Here is a 19,231-nt window from a genome sequence, read left to right as displayed (position 1 = left end):
AGGGATCACCAAAAGCCTGCAGAAGACACAGTAGCAGTGATAATCACTCCAATTACCCTATGAGTGATTCAATCCTACATTACACCTTCGTCATGGGTTATCTATAGTAGGTTATGGTATAGCCTGGATATTCTGGAACACCATGATGATCCCTGCATTTTGTTGAAGAAATGTCCCTCCTAGCCAGAATCACACATGATTTTCATACTGTCCAGTTGCATACCCAATCTTGTAATATACCTTCTCAATAGCATGTGCATCCTTTGGTTCATCTGATTTGATGAGGTCTTCCAAGTGCAAACAAAAATATCAGAAAATCAACGATTATATTCAAATCTGGCATTCTACAACTACATTTATAGCTATTCACACAGAACTTGCACATTCAGAAGGCACCACATATAGCCCTATTCCATGATGCAAAAGACCAAGCAAGATCACATAGCATGACTGAAAAAAAATCGGATCATGGTCGGGGCCACAGTGCCACCTGCATTCTTTTTGTGCGCCACTGTATGGGTCGTGATTATCACGTGCCCACGCGTGAGCGCGTTTAAGTTTCCCGCGCTCGACGCGACGTGTGTTCTTGCTTACCTACTACGTCGTAGACGGCGACGCTAAACCTCTACAATGGTCAAGAACGCTGTCGAGGACATCTTGAAGCTGGACATAGACGACCCAACAGACTTCTCCCACTCTTCACTGCAGTCGCTCGACAGCTCGCTTCGCTGTCTGATTTGTTCCAATCTCTTCGAAGGGCCTGTTGTCCTTCCCTGTGGACATTCTTTTTGTTCGCTCGTGCGTGTTCCAGTTTCGCCAGTCGGCCTCGGATCATGTATGTCTCAACTCCTTGAACCTGTTCCTGATTGCCGCAGTGTATACGTGGCGCGATGGCGGACAAGGCCCAGTGCCCTACATGTCGGAAGGAAGCCACAGAGTTCCATATCAAAGTAAATACATCATTGGAGGATGCTGTGGTAGCATGGTCCAACGCGAGGTGCGTTCTATCGCCTAACATCTTGTACTTAGGTTACACATCTTGAACGTCTCGTGCAGACCGTTAGTTCTCGAACTTTGTCAAGAGCAAGAAGAGGCTCGTGAGGCAGCTAAACGTACGAACGATCATCCAACCAACACTCGTCCATCGAAGAAACGAAGAGTCAACCCTGAAAACGACAGTATTCCCGGTCCATCTGCACTCACTAAACGATCGCAAGCTCCGTCTACTTCCAAGTCGAAGAATGACACCAAGGAGGTTTCTGATCCCGAACGTTCCTCAAGTTCGTCATCTTTTACGTTTCTAGTCATCTCTCTGCAACATTCTAATTTATGGACCCATCTGGCCATCATCGTCACAGCTCCCGAATGTGTTGACTGCCCAATGTGCCAGAAGTCTGTATTGCACTCAAAGATAAACGTACACATCGACAGTGGGTGCAAGACAGGAGCATCTTTAAGTCGGACTTCCTCTGGCTCTGGTGCCACTCTTGCTGCACCAAGAGCCGTCAAACGGGAGAGCGCTCAAAAGATGGAATGGGCGAAGCTTCTAGATGGCAGAGCCAAGATGAAGGGCAAGTGAGTCTAAACACAACTCATACGCATCCTATCCACAATGCTCTGACCACTACGTGGGAATGCAGAGACAAGGCAAAAGACGTCGTTGACTCCAATACTGTTCCTCTGCCCAAAGTCTCATACTCCATGCTGAAAGACAAACGCATCCGGGACTACCTCGCAGAATGGGATCTATCGACGACCGGGGACAAGAGCGCTCTTACGGCGAGACATCAACGGTATGGAACTCGCCACCATTATGACGTTTTCCCCGATCCGCTCTACTCACTGTTTCATCCTTCCCCGCGTCCTCTATGTTCCATTTTTACTTTATCCGTACCACAGATGGGTAATGATATACAACGCGAATCTCGACCGCGGGCCGACACAGCGAAAGCAAGTTCCAGAGTTGCGTGCGGAGATGAAGCGATGGGAAGATGAACGTAAAGCCGTTGCCACAGGGAGGAAAATGTCGGGTAAGGAGGCCGTGAAGGATACGGTTGAGTACCAGGTACGACCTTCATCCCGTTGCTGTCACTGATATAATCTAGACGCTTGGACGTCGAGCTTTGCTCCGTGCGGTCGTCGTACCTTGTGCTTCAGTTCATCGGCTGACTGGTGGTTTTGTCATTCCATCGATGCGAATACGAAACAGAGAGTACACAAGGCGGAATTCGATGCGCTGATCGCAAGGGCAAGACCTCAGAAATCAATACCGCCGATTTCTGCATCTGATTCCTCGACTCCGACTCCATCTACATCTGTACCTACTCCCCAACCCACTTCGTCGCCGCCGTCTTGGAGCCAGCAGCGGTCGAGTGTTACGCCGGAGGACGATGCGGAAATGAGGGAGGAGGCGGGCTCAAGGAGTGAGGCCATCGTCATCGATTCAGGAGATGACGAGGATGGGTAGTTCGAGAGGGTGGACTTGATCGCTTCCACGTAGAAGTGCAGCTTTCGAGCGTCTATCGTGTCCGTGATGGGTGTGTTATCGATTTGTCTAGTCTCATGTATCGCTTTGCTTCCTGCTATTACATACTAGCCTCTATGGGGCTGCTGGTAAATGTTCATACATAACAGTACACACTTCAAACGATCCAACCAGGAAACGATTATCCAAGGTAACCCGGTCGTCGCTATCAGTATATCCGTATAGGTAACTTCACTTTCATCTCATGGTCATCAAAAAGTACCGATGCCTCAACAAAGTACTAAAATACACAAACCCAACAAGAGCGTCAGATGTGCCAGTCTGGTCACGAGGCATAGCATACTTAGGCCGCACAAAAGACGTACCTGGACGCTCAACCCGGCCCAATCCATCGAAGGCAGCATCCCACCATTCAATCTCAACTCCCCTCTATACATTCCATCCGGCACGGCCATCGCCATGCTCATATCGCTCCTCCTCTTCCCCGGCATCTTACCCCGCTTCGTGAACCCCTCTGATGTATCCGACAATAACATCCTCACTTCGGACACCAACGAGACTTCACGCTCTTCGGGCGCTGAGATGGCGGAGTACATCGATTCGGTCTCATAGATCGTAGTACGGGCATCTTCGGCAGGTGGCGGCGGAGTTACCATACTTGCAGTTGAAGATGGTGGTCGTGGTGATGGGGCACGAAAGAGGATGAGCGGGGCACTATGCCGACGAACACCTAATTTCTCCTGCAGCATCTTCTCGCGACGCGTTCTATACAAACTCGACGAGGCATCCGACGTTCCGCTCTCGCTCTCAGGGGGGCTGAGCACAGTCGAGGACCTCGAGCTCCTGCTGGAGGATTCCGAGTCTCCGGAAGGAGGTGGGAGGTTGTCGGAGTCGAATTCGTGGGATGAGGAGGGAGGGGCGGGTGGAGGAGGAGCTGGGTCGACGGACCACTGGGGATGGGTGGTGTCGATGGTGAGTTCGCGGGTGAGGAAGATGCGGAGGATGGAAGTTGTGGCAAGGCGGCGAGTTAGAGCGGTGTCTTTGTGTGTGGATGGGACAGCGAAAATGATGTAGAAGGGGATGGAAGTGTTCCGTGGGAAGACGTGAAGGCGAGGGACGGTGAGCTGGAGAATAGGTGGTGAATAATGGTTAAGAGAGGCATAACGGGATGTATTTACCAAGCAATGATATGGCAGGCCTGATACATTGTCGTCGAGAAGAGGTATCTCAGACCAGGAATCTGGGGACGGGTTGAAGCTGACTTCCAAAGGATACTGCTCATCTGGGTGGATGAGAATAGGAACCTCGATGCTGCGTAACAATATTCAGATCAACTTCCACAGTGTTAAGAAATTGGATGCCTACCTTGCGTCCTCTTCGTCCTCATAGAAAGGCTCCCAGGAAGATATGAAACGATACGAAACTTCCATGTGATCAGTCGCGGTGCGTCCCCTAACGTCCACACCTGATGTCAAGAACGTAGTCAAACTCGGCGGCAACTCTGCCTGCGGCCTGCGAGGTTTCGGCATCCCAAATGTAAAAGCGAAATTGTGTTCGTCTATCTGCTTCAGAGAAGATAACGCCGACGACTTCTGAGTCTGGATCGAGACTCCCGAATCGCGAACTGAGGATATCATAGAGTGACCGCCGATATAGCTGCTGGTTCTGTTCGCTCGGAGATCCAAGTAGGCATGCGCAGAGTGAAAGACGTGGCGGTGACGGATTGATCCAGAGTGTAGTTCTGCGGGTGCATCTTCGAATACCATGTCCACCTTGGAGCAGATGTAAAGGAAAGATCCCTCAACCTAAGATAATACATTAGTCCTCGTTGGCAAAGGAAGTGAGATACGTTGCGATGATATTAACATGGACGTTCAATCTGCCTATAAGGGGACCAGGTTGTGGCGCAAAGGCGACAGTGCCTTGGATGGGTCCTTGGTCGTTATATACTGGAATCGGACTTGCATTGTCCTGATCCTTCCATTGGGACAGTTGAATAGAGGGACTTTCGAGAGTCAACGAGAGCTCTCCAGACCTAAGAATGGCAGACAGACACGAAGTTAGTAAACGAACAAACACGAAGTGCAGAGTCACAACCGTGCAATAGGGTTCGTTACCGAAAAGTAGATGTACGCGAATATTCTGGAAGAAGTACACTCGGAATCACAGGCCCAGGGGTCTTTGGCAAAGGTTTCTCCTTGAGGATCTTCGCAGACATCTTGCCAGTACTAGCGCCACTCGAAGCCTTGACTTTCACAGGCTCGGACTTGGTTCGAGCGTGCGAGCGGCTGGTGACCGTCTTGACGCCCATAGTGAGATTGTGTTTTCTGAGAGGATATCTTGGTGATATGTAGTTATATACCGCTGAGGATTGCACTTTTACAAGTAAGGGCCCAGATGATGGTTGGGAGCATATTTGGTTCAAGTTCATCTTGATCACGCCCTGTGCCTCGTGTATCGGAGTTCCATTTGGTGTGGCGTGGAGATTTGATGTGCACCGCCCTTGAACGATGTCAAAGAAATATTATGTACAGAAGGGAGAGGTATGAGCGGTGTACTTCCAGTGATTGAAAAACCGTCGAAGAGCTCGACTGCAGGGAGCAGCAAATACATTGTACATTGACTTCGTTTTTCCGGGTGAATACATGTTTAAGGCATCAAGCTTCAAGCACCACTGCACTCTTCAGTCGGTCCTACGTTCGTGGGGCACATCCTCAATGCATTCATTCTCTATGAGCCAAAGATCGCGGCGAAGGTGGTTCCCTTGTGGCTGTGGACGGTGTATGAGTATGTGTAGTAAATAGACCTCAACGTATATTTCGATGAGTCGCTTACCCCAAGTAGGCCAGGCCGGGATCATAGAAAGTGCTGGAGGAAAACGTTTAGTTGATACATTGACAATACAAAGGATATGATATGGCGTACATGTAACCTCTATCGCCTGGAATACCGAGTTGCTTCTCGAAGAAGGCAAACAGCGCTTTGCTGTATACTTCGTTTACCTTGGGCTCGATGTTATTGAGCGAAGTCTACCAAATGGACAGCGATTCTAAATCAAGAACTAGTCACATGGTGACTTATAAGGGATTTCTACTCACGATCTTCAGGAGGAAAGCGGGGTCGAAGGAACCGTTGAAGGTGAGGAATTCGGAATAGTTATATGCGACTGAGATGTACAGCTCGGGTTTTCCCAAGACTTCAGCAGCGACCTGCAGATTATACGAATTCCTCTTTCGTGAGAGGGGAGTCATTTTATCGAAGTAGGAGAACAAACCTTAGAGAACTCCAGGCTGAAAGCCTTCGGGTCGGAGACCTATCGATTAAGGGTTTTCGCGGTAAGTACATTGTTACGGATTTCTGAGATGGATGGTAGATCAGCCCATGCACCTTGACATTGGTGGTAAGTTCGAGAGCAGGCATGGTGGTGGTTTGTAAGACAGTTGCTCTGGTAGATGAAATGGGAAATTCGAGCTCAAGTCGAATGACGCCACGGGTCTCACGCGCTTTGCCAATCGATGCGCGATTCACCCATCGGCGAACGTCGGGATGGTCACGAAGCTAGTACTTCAGAAACGAGTCTGGGCCACATTTCGCCGCATTTTGTCTTGAGATTCGAGCGTTCATTGACATCCAGCACTTTTTATGTCTCAAAATCTGAGTTTACAACTATAAGAGTTGATTTGTCGGAGCATCAGCACCCTTGACCATCGGGTCAGCGATGCTGCACTGGAGGACACCCGAGAGCCAATTGCTTAGTTCAACCTCAAGTCGGCATCGCTTGCACTCGACGAGTAATAGTAAGGCCTCTAATACTATGGATGATTGAGTGACTTGAGACAAAACGGATGACAATGGATACTCACGGCCTACTTGTATTTAACCGCCGAAACGTTTCACACAAGCGTTAGCAGAGCGAAAATGATGATACAATACAGATGACACGGACTCCAGATTAGAGATACATCCTATCGTTGCGAGTACGGGGGCGAGCAATATTACAGGTCGAAGTCAGAGTCGCTGTCATCCGCTGTCCTAGCAGGGCCTCGGATATTCTTCATTGTATGGTTTGTGAATGTGCTTTTCGATCGCCTTGCACCATGGTCATCTTCGTCTTCACTCTCCTCCTCATCACTGTGAGTAGCCTTCTGTGGCCCATCGTCCACACCATGCGACTTCCCGGGAAACAGACGGGGTGACGGGACTATGGCTCCACAGAGGATGAGGAGAGCTTCCAGTTCTAGGACGCCACATATGAGCCACACTCTGTGTTCGAGTGAAATGCCCTCACCTTCCGCTTTACGCTCCTTGTCTGCAGCCCAGCTGACAATTTGGGTTCGAATTTCGCCACCGCGGTACACAATGAACATAGGGACCCTTGAGTCGGGAAGATTTGGGAGACATCTATCGCCTACGATGGAGACAAATTTTGTTCGCGGATGTTTTGCGGCAAGTGCTCGGACATGGACGTAGGTACGGTCGCTCCTGGGGATGCTGCATATAATATTCAGTTGCTGTAGGAAGCACACAAAAACAAAGGATAGGCGAGTATGCCTTCCTCTTAGATGAGAATCAGAACAAACATACCCATCCTTGTACAGGAAGCACACTACCCCTGTACCCCGGCCTTTGGCGGATCTTCTCCCTTCTCCGCTTGGATCATCCTCATCTTCCATATCCTCTTCATCTTCCTCGGCCTCATCCATGGGCTCGTCAACCTTACTGGCCTCCGTGACCTCCCTAGTATAATCATCCCTCCCGATAGGAATGACGCTCCCAAACCGTCCTGCCTTCTCCTCCTTCCTCATTTCCTTCATCATTCTCTCTCGATACTCACGTATTGCTTCTTCCGCATCGTCATCATTGATGTCGTCCGCAAGTTCTTCAAGTTCTCGAGATGAAAGGTTCATCGTAGAAAGCTTGTCATGAAGAGTTGGAGATGGGGGAGGTGAGGGTGATGGTGTGCGTGCTTTGAGGGGTGGAAGGATGCCATGTTTACGAAGAGCTTCATTGCTAGATAACAGTGCGGTATAAGTACAATGTGGATTGCGTAGATATTACGAAGGGTGAGAAGGCGAGCGATCCTCACCAACTTACAATTCTGTGTCTTCATTTGCGTTGATGGCCATTCTGGACAGATCTAAAAGTGAATGGATGCGGAGTCACGAAGCTCTTGGTTTTATGGAGTGAAATGCGACGCGCTAAGGCGATGTTCAGTGCTGCGAGAGGGTTGATGGAGGTAAAGGCACTGCGGCCCAGTGAGTTTGCAGTGAGTGACGGTCCACGGAAGAGATGCGAAGTCGAGTTGCCACAGCATTAGACAGCGGTGCCACAGAGCATACCCGGGCCTTGCCGGACCGCGCGTTTAAACCGGTCTTCAACGCGTCCATTTGCACCACGCACTTCCTTCCTTCCCTTCCTCCTCACACCTCTCGAAAGTATCGCACGATTATGTCAAGGCCACAGGACGATAGGAATCAAGAGGCTACGGTCTATTTGGTACGTCAAATTTGACGTACCAAACACTGAGATACTGACAGGCCAATGCCTCCCAGGGAAACCTGGATGAACGGTGCACTGACGCGCTCGTATGGGAGCTGATGTTACAGGCCGGTCCCGTCGGTGAGTACTTGAAGTCTATTCCACTACGGGCTGTCTTAACGCGAGAAACTATGTTTAGTCAATGTGCATTTACCCAAGGATCGTATTTCTATGGCACATCAAGGCTATGGTTTCTGCGAGTTCCTGACGGAGGATGATGCAGAGTACGCCTGTAAGATTATGAACCAGATCAAATTGTGGGGAAAACCTATCAGGGTGAACAAGGTTCGCTACACCGTTCTTTTAATCCGCGTTCATGTTCATTCTGCGGACTGTCGCTGACACATGCCTCCATTATTCAGGCTTCGTCTGACAAGAAGCAGCTCGACGTAGGCGCGAACCTCTTCATCGGCAACTTGGATGAGAACGTGGACGAGCGGTTACTGTATGATACATTCAGCGCATTTGGGGTAATGGCAACCACTGCTAAGGTGCGTTGTATCCCTTGTACTTGTACAACGTACTGCGTTCGATTGACCGTACAAATTTGCAGATTGCCCGTGACCCTCAAACAGGCCAGTCAAAAGGCTACGGATTCGTCGCATACACAGACTTCGAGTCGTCGGACGCAGCTGTCGAATCCATGAACGGCCAATTCCTCATGAATAAGGCTATCACCGTTCAATATGCCTTCAAAAAGGATGGCAAGGGGGAACGCCACGGAACTCCCGCTGAACGACTCCTCGCCGCTCAAGCCCGCAAAAACAACGCTCTTCCTGTCGCCGCTCGCCCACCACCTGCACCCATCGCCTTTGGCTCCCGTCCTCCCATGCCCGGAATGCAAGGCCCCTACCAAGGTCAATTCGCCGGTGCCCTCGCCCAACCACCTCCGCCACCTGGATTCACGCCACAGCAGACGATTATGCCTGGTGGCATGCCGATGCAGATGGCTGGAATGCCACCACCGCAGGGTATGCAGATGATGCAGCCTCCTATGGGAATGGGTATGCCTGGTATGGGAATGCCAGGTATGCCGCCACCACCTCCGCAGGGTATGCCAGTGTACCATCCAGGCCAGGGTTATCCACCGCCACCGCCCCCTGGGTTCAACCCGCAGGGTATGCCCATGCAGGGGATGACGCCTATGATGCCTCCACCACAGGGCGCGTACATGGGCTAACGAGTTTTGTTTGATTTCGCTCGATTTGTAATGCCAGTCGTAGTATGTATTTGTTTCCTATCGCATAATCTGTCCTTCTGATTCAATCAACGCGGTCTCCCGCCGCACGGAGGCATGTCCTCCGAAGTCTGGCTCTTTCTTGCACATTACAACCGCCTCTGGCATACTTTATGAGCCGTTGTACGCCTTGACATCAAGTTTCCCAAGCAATGTTCACTTGATCACACACAGTTATGTCGCATAAACCTATACGTTCCCAAGAGACTATCGCGCTTGCCAATGCTTGATATTCCGAACGAATCATCTTGCGTTTTGTCACGACTTGCTCCCGACCATCGTCGATGTTGTCGGCATAGAAACATACCCACATGGATGCCAAGCTTTACCGGCTCACCCCTGGTCAACCTCGGGTACAAATACCCGTCCAGTGAGAAGATTGTTTCTCCATCCCTTCGTTCCTTGTCTTTGTCGCTCTTTTTCACTCGACCTTCATTCACCCTTCGAGGACCGGTTTCCTCACCTTTGGACAAGCTCCTCTTCCTCGTCACACTCTCATTTACTTTGGACTGGTTCCTTCGCTCGTCTTCCTCTCCCTTCATCTCGGGTCACTTCGTAGTCAACTTGCTTGGGTCTTTACGTCGATTTTTTCTTGCGTGAATAACGAATATGCAGGGACTCTTCCGTGTCGTTAGTGCTGCCGTGTTCGTTGGGACATGGGCTTTGCTGTGTCTTGCTGGTATTTACTTCCCTTTATGTCTGAAACGCGTTATTAATGAACAAGCCATCTCCTGCTTTCCGTTCAGCTCCTACATCGAAGCGCCAGAATCCGTGCTTCATTACGGGGGACACTGCGCTTCCCGCAGAAGTGGCGGATACCGTCCCAGCGTTGGCCAAGGTCATTACTTGTGATACCTCTGTCAGTCGTTTTCTATGTGTCGTCGGACTGGTTTCCGATTCTAAATGATGTTTATTTTCGCTATTGCGGTGTGCTGTGTGGTATAGACGGAGGTGACGACTGGTGTGCCGGACGTGATTTCGGGCGGAATTGCCTACAGCTCGATTGACTTCCAGCAGTCCGATTTATCCCCTCTGAGCTTTGCTCTGTGAGTTCAGAATTCCATTGCCTCTTCACGCTCTCGCACTTCTCTCACTAATGCTTATATGCCCCGTTGCATTACAGCGCCACGTTCACGACCCCCACCGATCCCGCACAAGGGAACCTTACGGCGCTCCAGGATCAGTTGAACGACTATCTCGCTGTCGAAGCAGGCGTTCGCGTACGTACTGCAGCTAGTTGTTCTACTGGCAGATGTCACAAGTAGGGCGTGCACCACTGACTCTGCATTTCTTCATCATGGGGCGGACGGGCCACACTACAGTCGCAGTCGGGTACGACTATCTTGAACACCCTCAAAGTCCCGAAATTCTTCCTCCAGATGCAGGTCAGTCGCGTGAAAGCTGCTCAAGGCCAAACCTTGAGCGTCGCGGAGACAGTGGAGCATCAGTTGGGCAAGGTCGTGAAGGTCAGTCTCTCTTCCTTCGGGGGAAAATATGAGTCTTCAGTTGATTTGCTTTGCTTTGTCTTCGCAATCCTTCCATCCTTCACCATGGGTATATAGAACGCGCCACACGCAACTTCGGCAGAGCTTGCGCAAGTGTCGGCATTGGCTGCGCAGGCCTGAGCGGTGGCTTGTCTACGAAAGCGAAGGGATGTATAATTCGAGTGCAGTTCCGAAAGTATCGAGAGCTTGGAGGTTTTGTCTTGTTCTTTGGGTTATGGGTGTTTTGTTCGTTTCTCTGGGCGCAATTACTTATATTTGGGACGTCGTATCTCGAGGGAGAAACATATATTATCGGCATTACAACCAAAAAAAAAAAAAAGGATCCAACGCTCTGGTATACGCAACACGAGGCGGTAACATCAGCATAGCAACAGATAAAGTACAGAATAACAGAAAGCAAGATAATCGTGACCGGTCGTAAACGTTTGAACAGGAGCCACAGGATGTTGCTCTCGACATATGGGTGCGACGGGAGACGACATTCACTCTTCTTCGTCCACTGCTTCTTCTTCTTCTTCCTCTTCTTCCTCGGCGGCCTTTCCGCCTTTTTTGCCCTTGGCAGGAGGCTTGCTTCCCATGACAGTCGCGTTGATCCTGGAGAAAGCACGCGTGAGACAGAATGTCAGGACACAACCAAGAAACGAGACACTCACGACAGCATGACTTGAACCTTCTCCTTCTTTCCGCTCTCTGGATCTTCAACCTCGATGGTGATCCTCTTGCTGCCTTTCCAGCCGTAGCTTCCCGTCGAGAAAACCGCAGGTGTAAGCGCCGTGGTGCCAATGAAGCCCGGGTCAGCCTCAGCAGCAGGCTTGGTGTCCTTGTCTTCTGAGAGGGCGGGAGGGGTGTGTGTAACGTTCATATGAAGCGGCAAAGCGCGTGCTTTGAATTCGTCGCTCGTCAGAGTGGCCTATCAAAGCAAAATACAAAGTATGACGCGTCAGTTGGAGAGACTCGACGCGACTGTCGTCGATAATACTGGCAGCTTTGCGTACCTTGGGCCCTCCATTCTTCTTGCCCTTGGACTTGGGGCTCTCTTTGGCCTCCTTGGCTGGAGACGTGTCTCCGCCCTTGGTACGAGCAGATTTAGCATTGCCGCGCGTGGTGACGCCAGCCTCCTCAGAAGTACGCTTTTTGCCTGCGAAAGGGGATAACGATGAGCGCGTCTGCCTCCAGCCATACAGCAGATACGAAAGGATAGCGTACCGGCCATGATGGTTTACTGTTGTAAATAAGTTGTGGGTTGACGCAACGGTCGTGGATATAGAGACGCGCGTGGAGAGCAGAAAGGTTATAAGAGCACGAGGGAGTTGGTACAAGGATTTCTTGTATCGGCACAGAAGGAACAAAGCGTGTCAGTGTGGCAACGCGAGTGGTCCTTGGAAACGGACGCAAATGACGTCACGCGTTCGGATACTTCCTAATCGGTGGCGGTTCCACCTCTCCTCCTTTTCGGCTTGTCTTCCAACTCTTCGCACAACCTATATTTCCTCATAAAAATGGTTCTCAATCATCTGAGCACGGAATCAACCATGAAATCTCTGTGGTTTTGTCGCATTTATTTTTGCTGACGCTACTGGGGGCAGCATCACGGTCCGGAGATATCCGCTAGTACTAGTAATTCAGACGAGAAGTTGGACGTCCGCCACCAAGTTGTCCGCCACATGAATTAGAACTTTACGGTCCGCCTCTTGTATTTCTGCGCAATCTGCTGTATACTGCTCTCTCGTCGACTGTATTTTCTTCATGGCCACGACCACAATAACACCCGTCCGTCCTGTATCACCAGAGAATCTTGTACTACTCAGTCCAAATCCTGCTACTCCGAGTCAACTCTCTGCGATGCAACCCGACTGTATTACGACTTCTGGCGACATTACTCCTCGTCAATACCAAGAAGAGATCTTTATCCGTGCGCGACACTCCAACGTGATTGCTGTCCTGGGCACTGGGTCAGGAAAAACATACATTTCTATCTTGCTCATCAAATCTATAACATCTCAATCGCACCTATCCGCCGGGAAAATTGTTGTTTTCCTTGTACCTAAGGTACGATCTTGTACCCTGCGGTTACTTTTATGATCAATGGCTAATCTATAGATATTCTTACCCCCAGGTTCCCCTCGTCGAGCAGCAAAGCGTCTTCATCGAGAAACAATTACCGTCACTCAGAGTTCGAAAGGTACATGGCGGCGACGCTCTTGCCGGCGACATGCTCAACAGAGCAGAATGGAAGAAATTCTTTGACAGCGCCGATATCGTCGTTATGACAGGTGATTGCCTATTCGCACTATGATTGCACATAGGCACGACCAAGGCTGATATTAATGACAACAGCTCAAGTCTTTGTCAATGCGCTCACCCACTCGCACTGGAGTATAGACAAGGTAAGAAAGATCAAAATTTTGTGTTTGTACTATAACGCTGATTTGGCTTGTCTATCTCACTGGCTGATTATGGCGCCACATAAATATGACGTCTAGGTGTCTTTGCTTATATTCGACGAATGCCACCATACTCGCCTCAACCATCCATACAACGTCATAATGCGAGACTCGTACAAACACTGCTCACCGTCTCAGAGGCCCAAGATATTTGGAATGACGGCCAGTGTTGTATGGCGCCCCAGCCGCGCCCAGGAAGACCTTCAAGAGCTCGAAGCAAACCTCGTTGCGAAGGCCATCACTGTCCAAATGCATCACGAAGAGCTTGGGCACCATTCCCCCAAACCGAAGGAGGTCTGTGCACCGTTAATACCTCGAACTCTGCGGGGCGAAAAAGGTGTGGCGTCACTGACCCGGGATCAATAGACGCTCTGTGAATACCCCCTGCCTCCTGCCGAATACGTTGACTACCCCTACCCAAGAATCTACGATCGGCTAGAGATTGACATCAAAGCCGCCGGGTCCTATGCATTGCCAGTCGCCCCTCTTGATGATCCCGCCATTCCTTGGGCAATCGTTGACGCGCGCTACACGACCGCTCTGCGTAACTTGGGGCCCTACGCCGCCGAAACCTTCCTGTACAAAGACCTCAGTGACCGTTTGCGACAATTTATCCAACCTAGTCAAGCCGACGAAATGTCACGGCTCCGATCTCAGCTCCAGGCAATGCACACAGAGTCTTCCACTCCCGAGCAACTCCTACGTGATCCTGAGATGAGACAGATCTACGACCTGATCACCGAATATTCCCCTCTCTTCGAGATGCCTGGACCCGTCCACGGCAGTTCCATACCAAGCTCGGAGAATCAGTTCCCCCCTGGTTGGGTTTTTGATCTGTCGTGGTGCTCTCCCAAGGTCCACGTCCTAGTCGAGGTCTTACGAAATCAGTTCACACCCGCCTCTCAAGGCATAGTCTTTGTCGAGCAGCGACATGTCGCTTCCGGCTTAGCACGGTTGCTGTCGAAGGTGGATGAGTTGAAAGGAGTTGTGCGGTGCGCAGAGTTCGTTGGGCATGCCAGCGACACAGGAGAGGGAATGAAGGCGGGAGAACAAAACAGAGTCCTGGAATCGTTCAGAAAGCGTTCTATCAATTTGCGTGGGTGTTCGCCCCTTACTCGTGTTCTTCTCGATAATTCCATTCACACATGGTACCAGTAATCGCTACGCAGGTAGCTGAAGAGGGACTTGATTTTCCGGTAAGTGACGGATCCCATAGTGTTTCAATTACCAGCTTAATGTTTTCACTCTAATTACAGGCTTGCGACGTCGTAGTCCGTTTTGACTCCATTCAGCACCTTGTGGGGTTTGTCCAATCTCGGGGTCGGGCACGACATAAGGATTCCACATTCGTCATCATGGTCGAACAAGGAGATGAAACCGCAATCGAACGATACAAGAGGTTCGCCGAAATCGATTCCTTGAGCTCAGTCTCTTCGGCCTCAGCTGCCTCAGAAACGCCTACCAATCTCACGTCTATGCGTGGAATGGGCTCCGACGAAGACGACGAGCCGAACGAAGTCGATCTCGCTCAAAGAGAACGGTTCGTCGTTTCCGACACAAAAGCGGTCCTCTCCTACAACAACGCGATCGATCTACTGTCGCGCCTTTGCGCTCTTATACCTACCGATAACTTCACGCGGACGTACAAGCCAACGTACATTACCAACATCGCCCAGACGGGATACTATGTCTGCTCCTTGACTCTTCCCTCTGCCCTTCCTTTACCTCATGGACACCTGAAGTACACGGGCCCAGGAAAATGTTCCAAAAGAGAGGCTAAACGTGCCGTGGCGTTTCTTGCGGTGAAAGCACTGTACGGCTTGAACGTGTTCGATGAATATTTGCTTCCAGCGAGGAGTGTAAAAGATATGGAGCAGGATGCGGAGGAGTCCACGGGCGGAGCCGCTTACATCGATGTCAAGCAGATTCCACAGATGATGAACGTCGATGTTCGAGATCCCTTCGTCCTAGGCATCAAGATGTGGCTCCATACTGTCTATGTCGACGGCGAACGCGTGGCTGGTCTAGTCACCGGAACGCACCTTCCACAGGTCGAACTCTCTTGGGAAGGCACAGGTGTGCGGACAGGCGCTGTGGAGGCGGTTGCTTTCGATGCAGATCCTCTCAAGGAGGATAGGCAGCGACAAGTTCTGCAGGAGTTTATGGCATGGGGATTGTGGTGGTGTGTTACCACGCGACCTTTGGCGGGACCGTTGACTTGTTTCCTCGTCCCTCTGGTCCTACATGAAAACCAGCCTGACTTCGAGCTTATGGAGCGTATCGTAGCAATAGGCCTAGGTTGCTCCGACTGCACACAACTCAGCGAGAAGGACTTTGGTCGACTTTTGTGTACCAACCGATGGGAACACGGGCGGTCGTTCATACTTCATCGCATTCGATACGATCTAACGCCCTCATCAATGCTCCCAGAAGGCTCGATGGCGCGGGAGGCCGGTTTTACAACTTACGGGCAATGGCTCAGGGCGCGGTACAAACGGAAGAAATTTTCTGTCGTACTGAAGGACGACGAAGTACTCGTGGAGGCCCGCAGACTGAAGCTACAATGTTCTGGCATCTATCACCTTCATTCCCGACCGGACGACGCGGTGCCAATGGATGTCGACGACATCGACACCAACATCTTTCCTCTATCTTCCTGTCGGTGGACTGCAATTTCGACGTCGCTGTATCGCACGTTTGGGCTTCTTCCTCGACTTCTGCATCGTATCAACGACGTGTTTCGTGCCCAATCCGCGCAACTTGCGCTAGGCCTTCCGCCCATTAACACAGACCTGCTCATCGAGGCATATACTATTCCAGCTGCTCGTACAGGATGGAATAATCAGGTATGCACAGTATGCTCAGGTTTTATCCGACCGTGTTGCTTACATATGAGACCTTTGCAGCGTTTCGAAACTCTGGGTGATTCGGTTCTAAAGCTTTGCACGTCCGTTCATGTGTTCAACAAATATCCATGGCGGCACGAGGGCCAACTTTCCGTTCTGCGACAAGTTGCTATCTCGAACATGACGTTGCTCAGAAAGGCCAAAGCTGTATCGCTTGAGTCATTCCTGAATACGGAGTCGACGAGCAATGAAACGACTTGGCGATACTGCCTCCCTTCCGGCCCAGCACCTCACCACCCTTGTCATCCGGTAAAAGATACAGACCGTGTACCTCTACCGCCCCCATCTTCGCGACCAAGAAGGCTTGTACATCGGCGTTTCCCGCGACGGAGCCTGCAAGACTGCATGGAGGCTACATTGGGGGCAGCTTATGCTACGGGAGGTATCCCCATGGCCCTACAGGCGGGTACCGCATTGGGCTTGAATTTCGGAGGTTCCATTCCATGGCTTACACGATTCGGAAAGCAATGTGAATCCTCCGCCGAAAGACCTGGGGTACTATTCAACGTTCTGCAGGAGAGATTGGGATACACGTTTCGGAATCCAGAGTTGTTAGTGGAAGCAATGACCCACCCGTCGTTCGCTACGGGTGGTCAGTCTTACCAGTTAGTCCTTTTAAGCTTACGCGTGCCATTCGATGTTTCTCACCGAAGAGCATTCCCGCAGACGCCTAGAATTTCTGGGCGACGGTCAGTGTCTATTTGCGTTCTTTCTGCCCGGTAGGCATTGGCTAAAACCCTATGCTTATTTCCCCTAGCCGTGATCGACCTCACGGTCATGTCCTACTTATACAACAAATTTCCGAGCGCCACTTCGGGGAAACTTTCGACTGCTCGAGCACGAGCCGTCAGTGCCCCAGTCCTCTCTTCCATCGCAGTCAAGCACCTCGGTCTACACAAGCTTATGCTCGTGAACGAGACCAACCTTAGCATAGCTATGGGAAAATATCTACCGACCCTAGAGGAAACTTCTTACGAGGATATGGTGTTGAATGCCTGGGCGCACGATCCGCCGAAAGCCATCAGCGATGTCTTGGAGAGTCTTCTTGGGGCTGTCTTTGTGGACTCAGGGTGGAATTGGGACCTCGCGCAGGCCGTGACAGAGGGCGTTATGAACGACGTACTGGAGCTTCTCAGTCCTGATACCCCGAAGGATCCGGTGTCAGAGTTGATGGTATGGACGGCGAAGGCAGGATGTACTCGGATATGTCTTCGGTATGTTTTACCATTTCTCTCATCCACGTTCGTCAGCTCGGTGAACGATCGTTCATATCTTCGCCTTCTCAATAAATGTGCAGCAAGTCACGCAGTCGCGAGGACGCGCCTAGGAACGACACGATCAACGTTGTGGTGCATGATGTCGACGTATCTGGGCCATTCACTGCCTCCAGCATCGGTGTGGCGCGAGCTTTTGCGTCTGAGAGAGCTCGCCTCATTCTTCAGGATCTCGAGTCTCCCCACTCACTTCAACGAGTGTGCGCATGTAAACCGCCCTTGACCTCGCCAGATGCTGGAACTGCACCAGATACTGAGCCGCCTACGAACACTCTGGAATCGCCGGACCCTGACACAGAGGAGGGGTACACTGCGATTGCCAGAGAGAAATTGGAGAAATTTCAGGACCCTGAAGAGGAAGTGGAGCAAGATCGTGCCCAGTACGAGGAAGATATGAATCGTGAAGAAGAAGAGCAGGTTGAGAACATGATCATGGTCTACCACGGGGCAGACTAAAGGTCGTGGGCACGGGCCCAGGGTTATTCATTCAGGACGTTCGATTGTTTTTTACCTTACAACATGAAGTATCCCTATTTATCCTATCTGGTAGTCTCTGCTCATGAGGTCGGCATATTGTTGGCACAATGGCACAAGTGCCAGACAGCGACCTGCGCCCACTCGTGGAGAGTCTAATTTTGTATGACATTCAATGCCCTCACTCCGCCGTGTGACGGTGAGTCTCTCGTCTGGGCGGCGTTATTACGACCCATCGTATCGATTTGCTTTACACTTAGAACAGGAGGATGGCCTGCTACAGGAACACTGCTTGAGCAATCGCAGCGATGTTATCTCTCTTCCAGTTTCGCTCATACGTCCGCCTATCGACGCAGATGAGGGTTCACATTTTAACTTGCGCAAACTTGTGGCTCTACAAGTTAATTTGTCCCCGTTAACTTGCAAGTTCGCAAGCTCGCTTGGCTGTCAAACTTGTGTTCCCGAACTTGTATAACTTGTCACGCTTGTGAACTCCTCGAGATTATGAGGCGTTAATAGGTCCTTCTACCACTGTTATAGCACTTACCATACCCCGTTGGACATACCTACATGTGATCACGCGTTCGACTAGTTCACGTACACAATCGAGTGTACTCCAATGCATAGCTGGTCGTCTGTCTCGGTAGACATCACAAGTAAGGACCCGAATACTGTAGATGCTGCATCCGCGGACACATTAGTCAACCTAACAAATACCCGGACTGATGATGAGCTTTCCACTACTGGTGTTCACTAAATTATCACTTGTAGCATGTCAATAGCGATGACTTGGGCATCCCCAGTATCCAAGTACAACAAGACTTTTATAGCGACTAGATATACACTCAACGATCACATTTGGTTTGACAAACTAGGCTACCTCAGTTGACTTGCAAGTTAGCGTGCATGCTTTACAAGCTTGCTTGAAAACTTGGCCGTACAAGCTTGCTCAAGCTTGCGTTGCTGCAGTCATACAAGTTTGATAGAAGTGAGCACAAGTGCACCAAACACCATACCATAAGTTGATCGGTGTACTGAACGTAGCAGCGGAAAAGGTATTTCGGACGCATACCGACCAGGAAAACTAGAGTGAAGAGATGCGTACAACCGTACGCCGTTAAAGATCGAGATGACAAAAGACCAGTGTTTCTACCATGGTTGAACAAGAGGTCATAATGACTTCGAGTCTCCACTCAGTATAACCCGTACGTGTGAATTTTACCACTCTCAGGCTGATTGACCTCAACGGGAGGGCTATATCATCAATAGAAATCCCAAGGGTCCATCTTTGCAACGCCCCCTATCGCCATGCTGGGCATCTATAGCCCGTCGAGAAAAATCAAATCTTCGAGGGTACGTTCCAGCTAC

General features: G+C 50.6%; 6 protein-coding genes across 6 annotated transcripts; 4 read left to right on the top strand and 2 right to left on the bottom strand.

Annotated features, from left to right (window-relative positions):
- The first annotated feature begins 610 nt into the window (after positions 1-610).
- Positions 611-3,163, top strand: STEHIDRAFT_74932 (uncharacterized protein). Its single transcript, XM_007300558.1, has 8 exons — positions 611-798; positions 876-997; positions 1,057-1,280; positions 1,359-1,575; positions 1,641-1,793; positions 1,900-2,065; positions 2,210-2,765; positions 2,851-3,163. The coding sequence occupies exons 1-7, from the start codon at positions 631-633 to the stop codon at positions 2,465-2,467; spliced, it is 1,308 nt and encodes a 435-aa protein (XP_007300620.1). The 5' UTR covers positions 611-630; the 3' UTR covers positions 2,468-2,765; positions 2,851-3,163.
- Positions 3,164-5,215: 2,052 nt separating this feature from the next.
- STEHIDRAFT_108811 (Tautomerase/MIF) lies at positions 5,216-5,905 on the bottom strand (the record flags this gene model as incomplete). The annotated part of the gene is made up of 6 exons (XM_007301184.1): positions 5,216-5,255; positions 5,321-5,353; positions 5,411-5,514; positions 5,584-5,694; positions 5,760-5,798; positions 5,873-5,905. 6 exons carry the CDS (start codon positions 5,903-5,905, stop codon positions 5,216-5,218), a joined length of 360 nt encoding a protein of 119 aa, XP_007301246.1.
- A 575-nt stretch (positions 5,906-6,480) lies between these two features.
- Positions 6,481-7,290, bottom strand: STEHIDRAFT_51392 (uncharacterized protein; the record flags this gene model as incomplete). Its single annotated transcript, XM_007300404.1, has 2 exons — positions 6,481-6,976; positions 7,070-7,290. The coding sequence occupies 2 exons, from the start codon at positions 7,288-7,290 to the stop codon at positions 6,481-6,483; spliced, it is 717 nt and encodes a 238-aa protein (XP_007300466.1).
- Positions 7,291-7,901: 611 nt separating this feature from the next.
- Positions 7,902-9,273, top strand: STEHIDRAFT_93143 (uncharacterized protein). The gene is made up of 5 exons (XM_007301183.1): positions 7,902-7,981; positions 8,038-8,104; positions 8,163-8,308; positions 8,386-8,514; positions 8,577-9,273. Exons 1-5 carry the CDS (start codon positions 7,934-7,936, stop codon positions 9,201-9,203), a joined length of 1,017 nt encoding a protein of 338 aa, XP_007301245.1. The 5' UTR covers positions 7,902-7,933; the 3' UTR covers positions 9,204-9,273.
- Positions 9,274-9,671: 398 nt separating this feature from the next.
- STEHIDRAFT_74928 (uncharacterized protein) lies at positions 9,672-12,085 on the top strand. Its single transcript, XM_007300557.1, has 9 exons — positions 9,672-9,939; positions 10,007-10,119; positions 10,206-10,306; positions 10,384-10,480; positions 10,583-10,726; positions 10,823-11,359; positions 11,419-11,675; positions 11,761-11,903; positions 11,972-12,085. Exons 1-6 carry the CDS (start codon positions 9,870-9,872, stop codon positions 10,883-10,885), a joined length of 588 nt encoding a protein of 195 aa, XP_007300619.1. The 5' UTR covers positions 9,672-9,869; the 3' UTR covers positions 10,886-11,359; positions 11,419-11,675; positions 11,761-11,903; positions 11,972-12,085.
- A 510-nt stretch (positions 12,086-12,595) lies between these two features.
- STEHIDRAFT_93138 (uncharacterized protein) lies at positions 12,596-17,897 on the top strand. Its single transcript, XM_007301182.1, has 11 exons — positions 12,596-12,814; positions 12,882-13,038; positions 13,103-13,152; positions 13,249-13,514; positions 13,632-14,305; positions 14,365-14,405; positions 14,466-16,055; positions 16,116-16,720; positions 16,782-16,804; positions 16,873-17,329; positions 17,413-17,897. Exons 1-11 carry the CDS (start codon positions 12,608-12,610, stop codon positions 17,843-17,845), a joined length of 4,503 nt encoding a protein of 1,500 aa, XP_007301244.1. The 5' UTR covers positions 12,596-12,607; the 3' UTR covers positions 17,846-17,897.
- Positions 17,898-19,231: the final 1,334 nt, after the last annotated feature.

This window comes from Stereum hirsutum, assembly GCF_000264905.1.
Source record: "Stereum hirsutum FP-91666 SS1 unplaced genomic scaffold STEHIscaffold_3, whole genome shotgun sequence".
NCBI lineage: Eukaryota > Fungi > Basidiomycota > Agaricomycetes > Russulales > Stereaceae > Stereum > Stereum hirsutum.
This window is presented reverse-complemented; position numbering and strand designations above follow the sequence as displayed.

Coding starts and splice junctions, on each gene's coding strand:
- STEHIDRAFT_74932 (XM_007300558.1), top strand. CDS start 631: ATGGTCAAGAACGCTGTCGAGGACATCTTGAAGCTGGACATAGACGAC. Junction 1,281..1,358: donor TGATCCCGAACGTTCCTCAA/GTTCGTCATCTT, acceptor TCATCGTCACAG/CTCCCGAATGTGTTGACTGC. Junction 1,794..1,899: donor CTTACGGCGAGACATCAACG/GTATGGAACTCG, acceptor TCCGTACCACAG/ATGGGTAATGATATACAACG.
- STEHIDRAFT_93143 (XM_007301183.1), top strand. CDS start 7,934: ATGTCAAGGCCACAGGACGATAGGAATCAAGAGGCTACGGTCTATTTG. Junction 8,309..8,385: donor AACCTATCAGGGTGAACAAG/GTTCGCTACACC, acceptor TCCATTATTCAG/GCTTCGTCTGACAAGAAGCA. Junction 8,515..8,576: donor TAATGGCAACCACTGCTAAG/GTGCGTTGTATC, acceptor ACAAATTTGCAG/ATTGCCCGTGACCCTCAAAC.
- STEHIDRAFT_93138 (XM_007301182.1), top strand. CDS start 12,608: ATGCAACCCGACTGTATTACGACTTCTGGCGACATTACTCCTCGTCAA. Junction 12,815..12,881: donor TTGTTTTCCTTGTACCTAAG/GTACGATCTTGT, acceptor TCTTACCCCCAG/GTTCCCCTCGTCGAGCAGCA. Junction 16,805..16,872: donor CCTAGAATTTCTGGGCGACG/GTCAGTGTCTAT, acceptor TATTTCCCCTAG/CCGTGATCGACCTCACGGTC.
- STEHIDRAFT_74928 (XM_007300557.1), top strand. CDS start 9,870: ATGCAGGGACTCTTCCGTGTCGTTAGTGCTGCCGTGTTCGTTGGGACA. Junction 10,481..10,582: donor CTGTCGAAGCAGGCGTTCGC/GTACGTACTGCA, acceptor GCCACACTACAG/TCGCAGTCGGGTACGACTAT. Junction 10,727..10,822: donor AGTTGGGCAAGGTCGTGAAG/GTCAGTCTCTCT, acceptor ATGGGTATATAG/AACGCGCCACACGCAACTTC.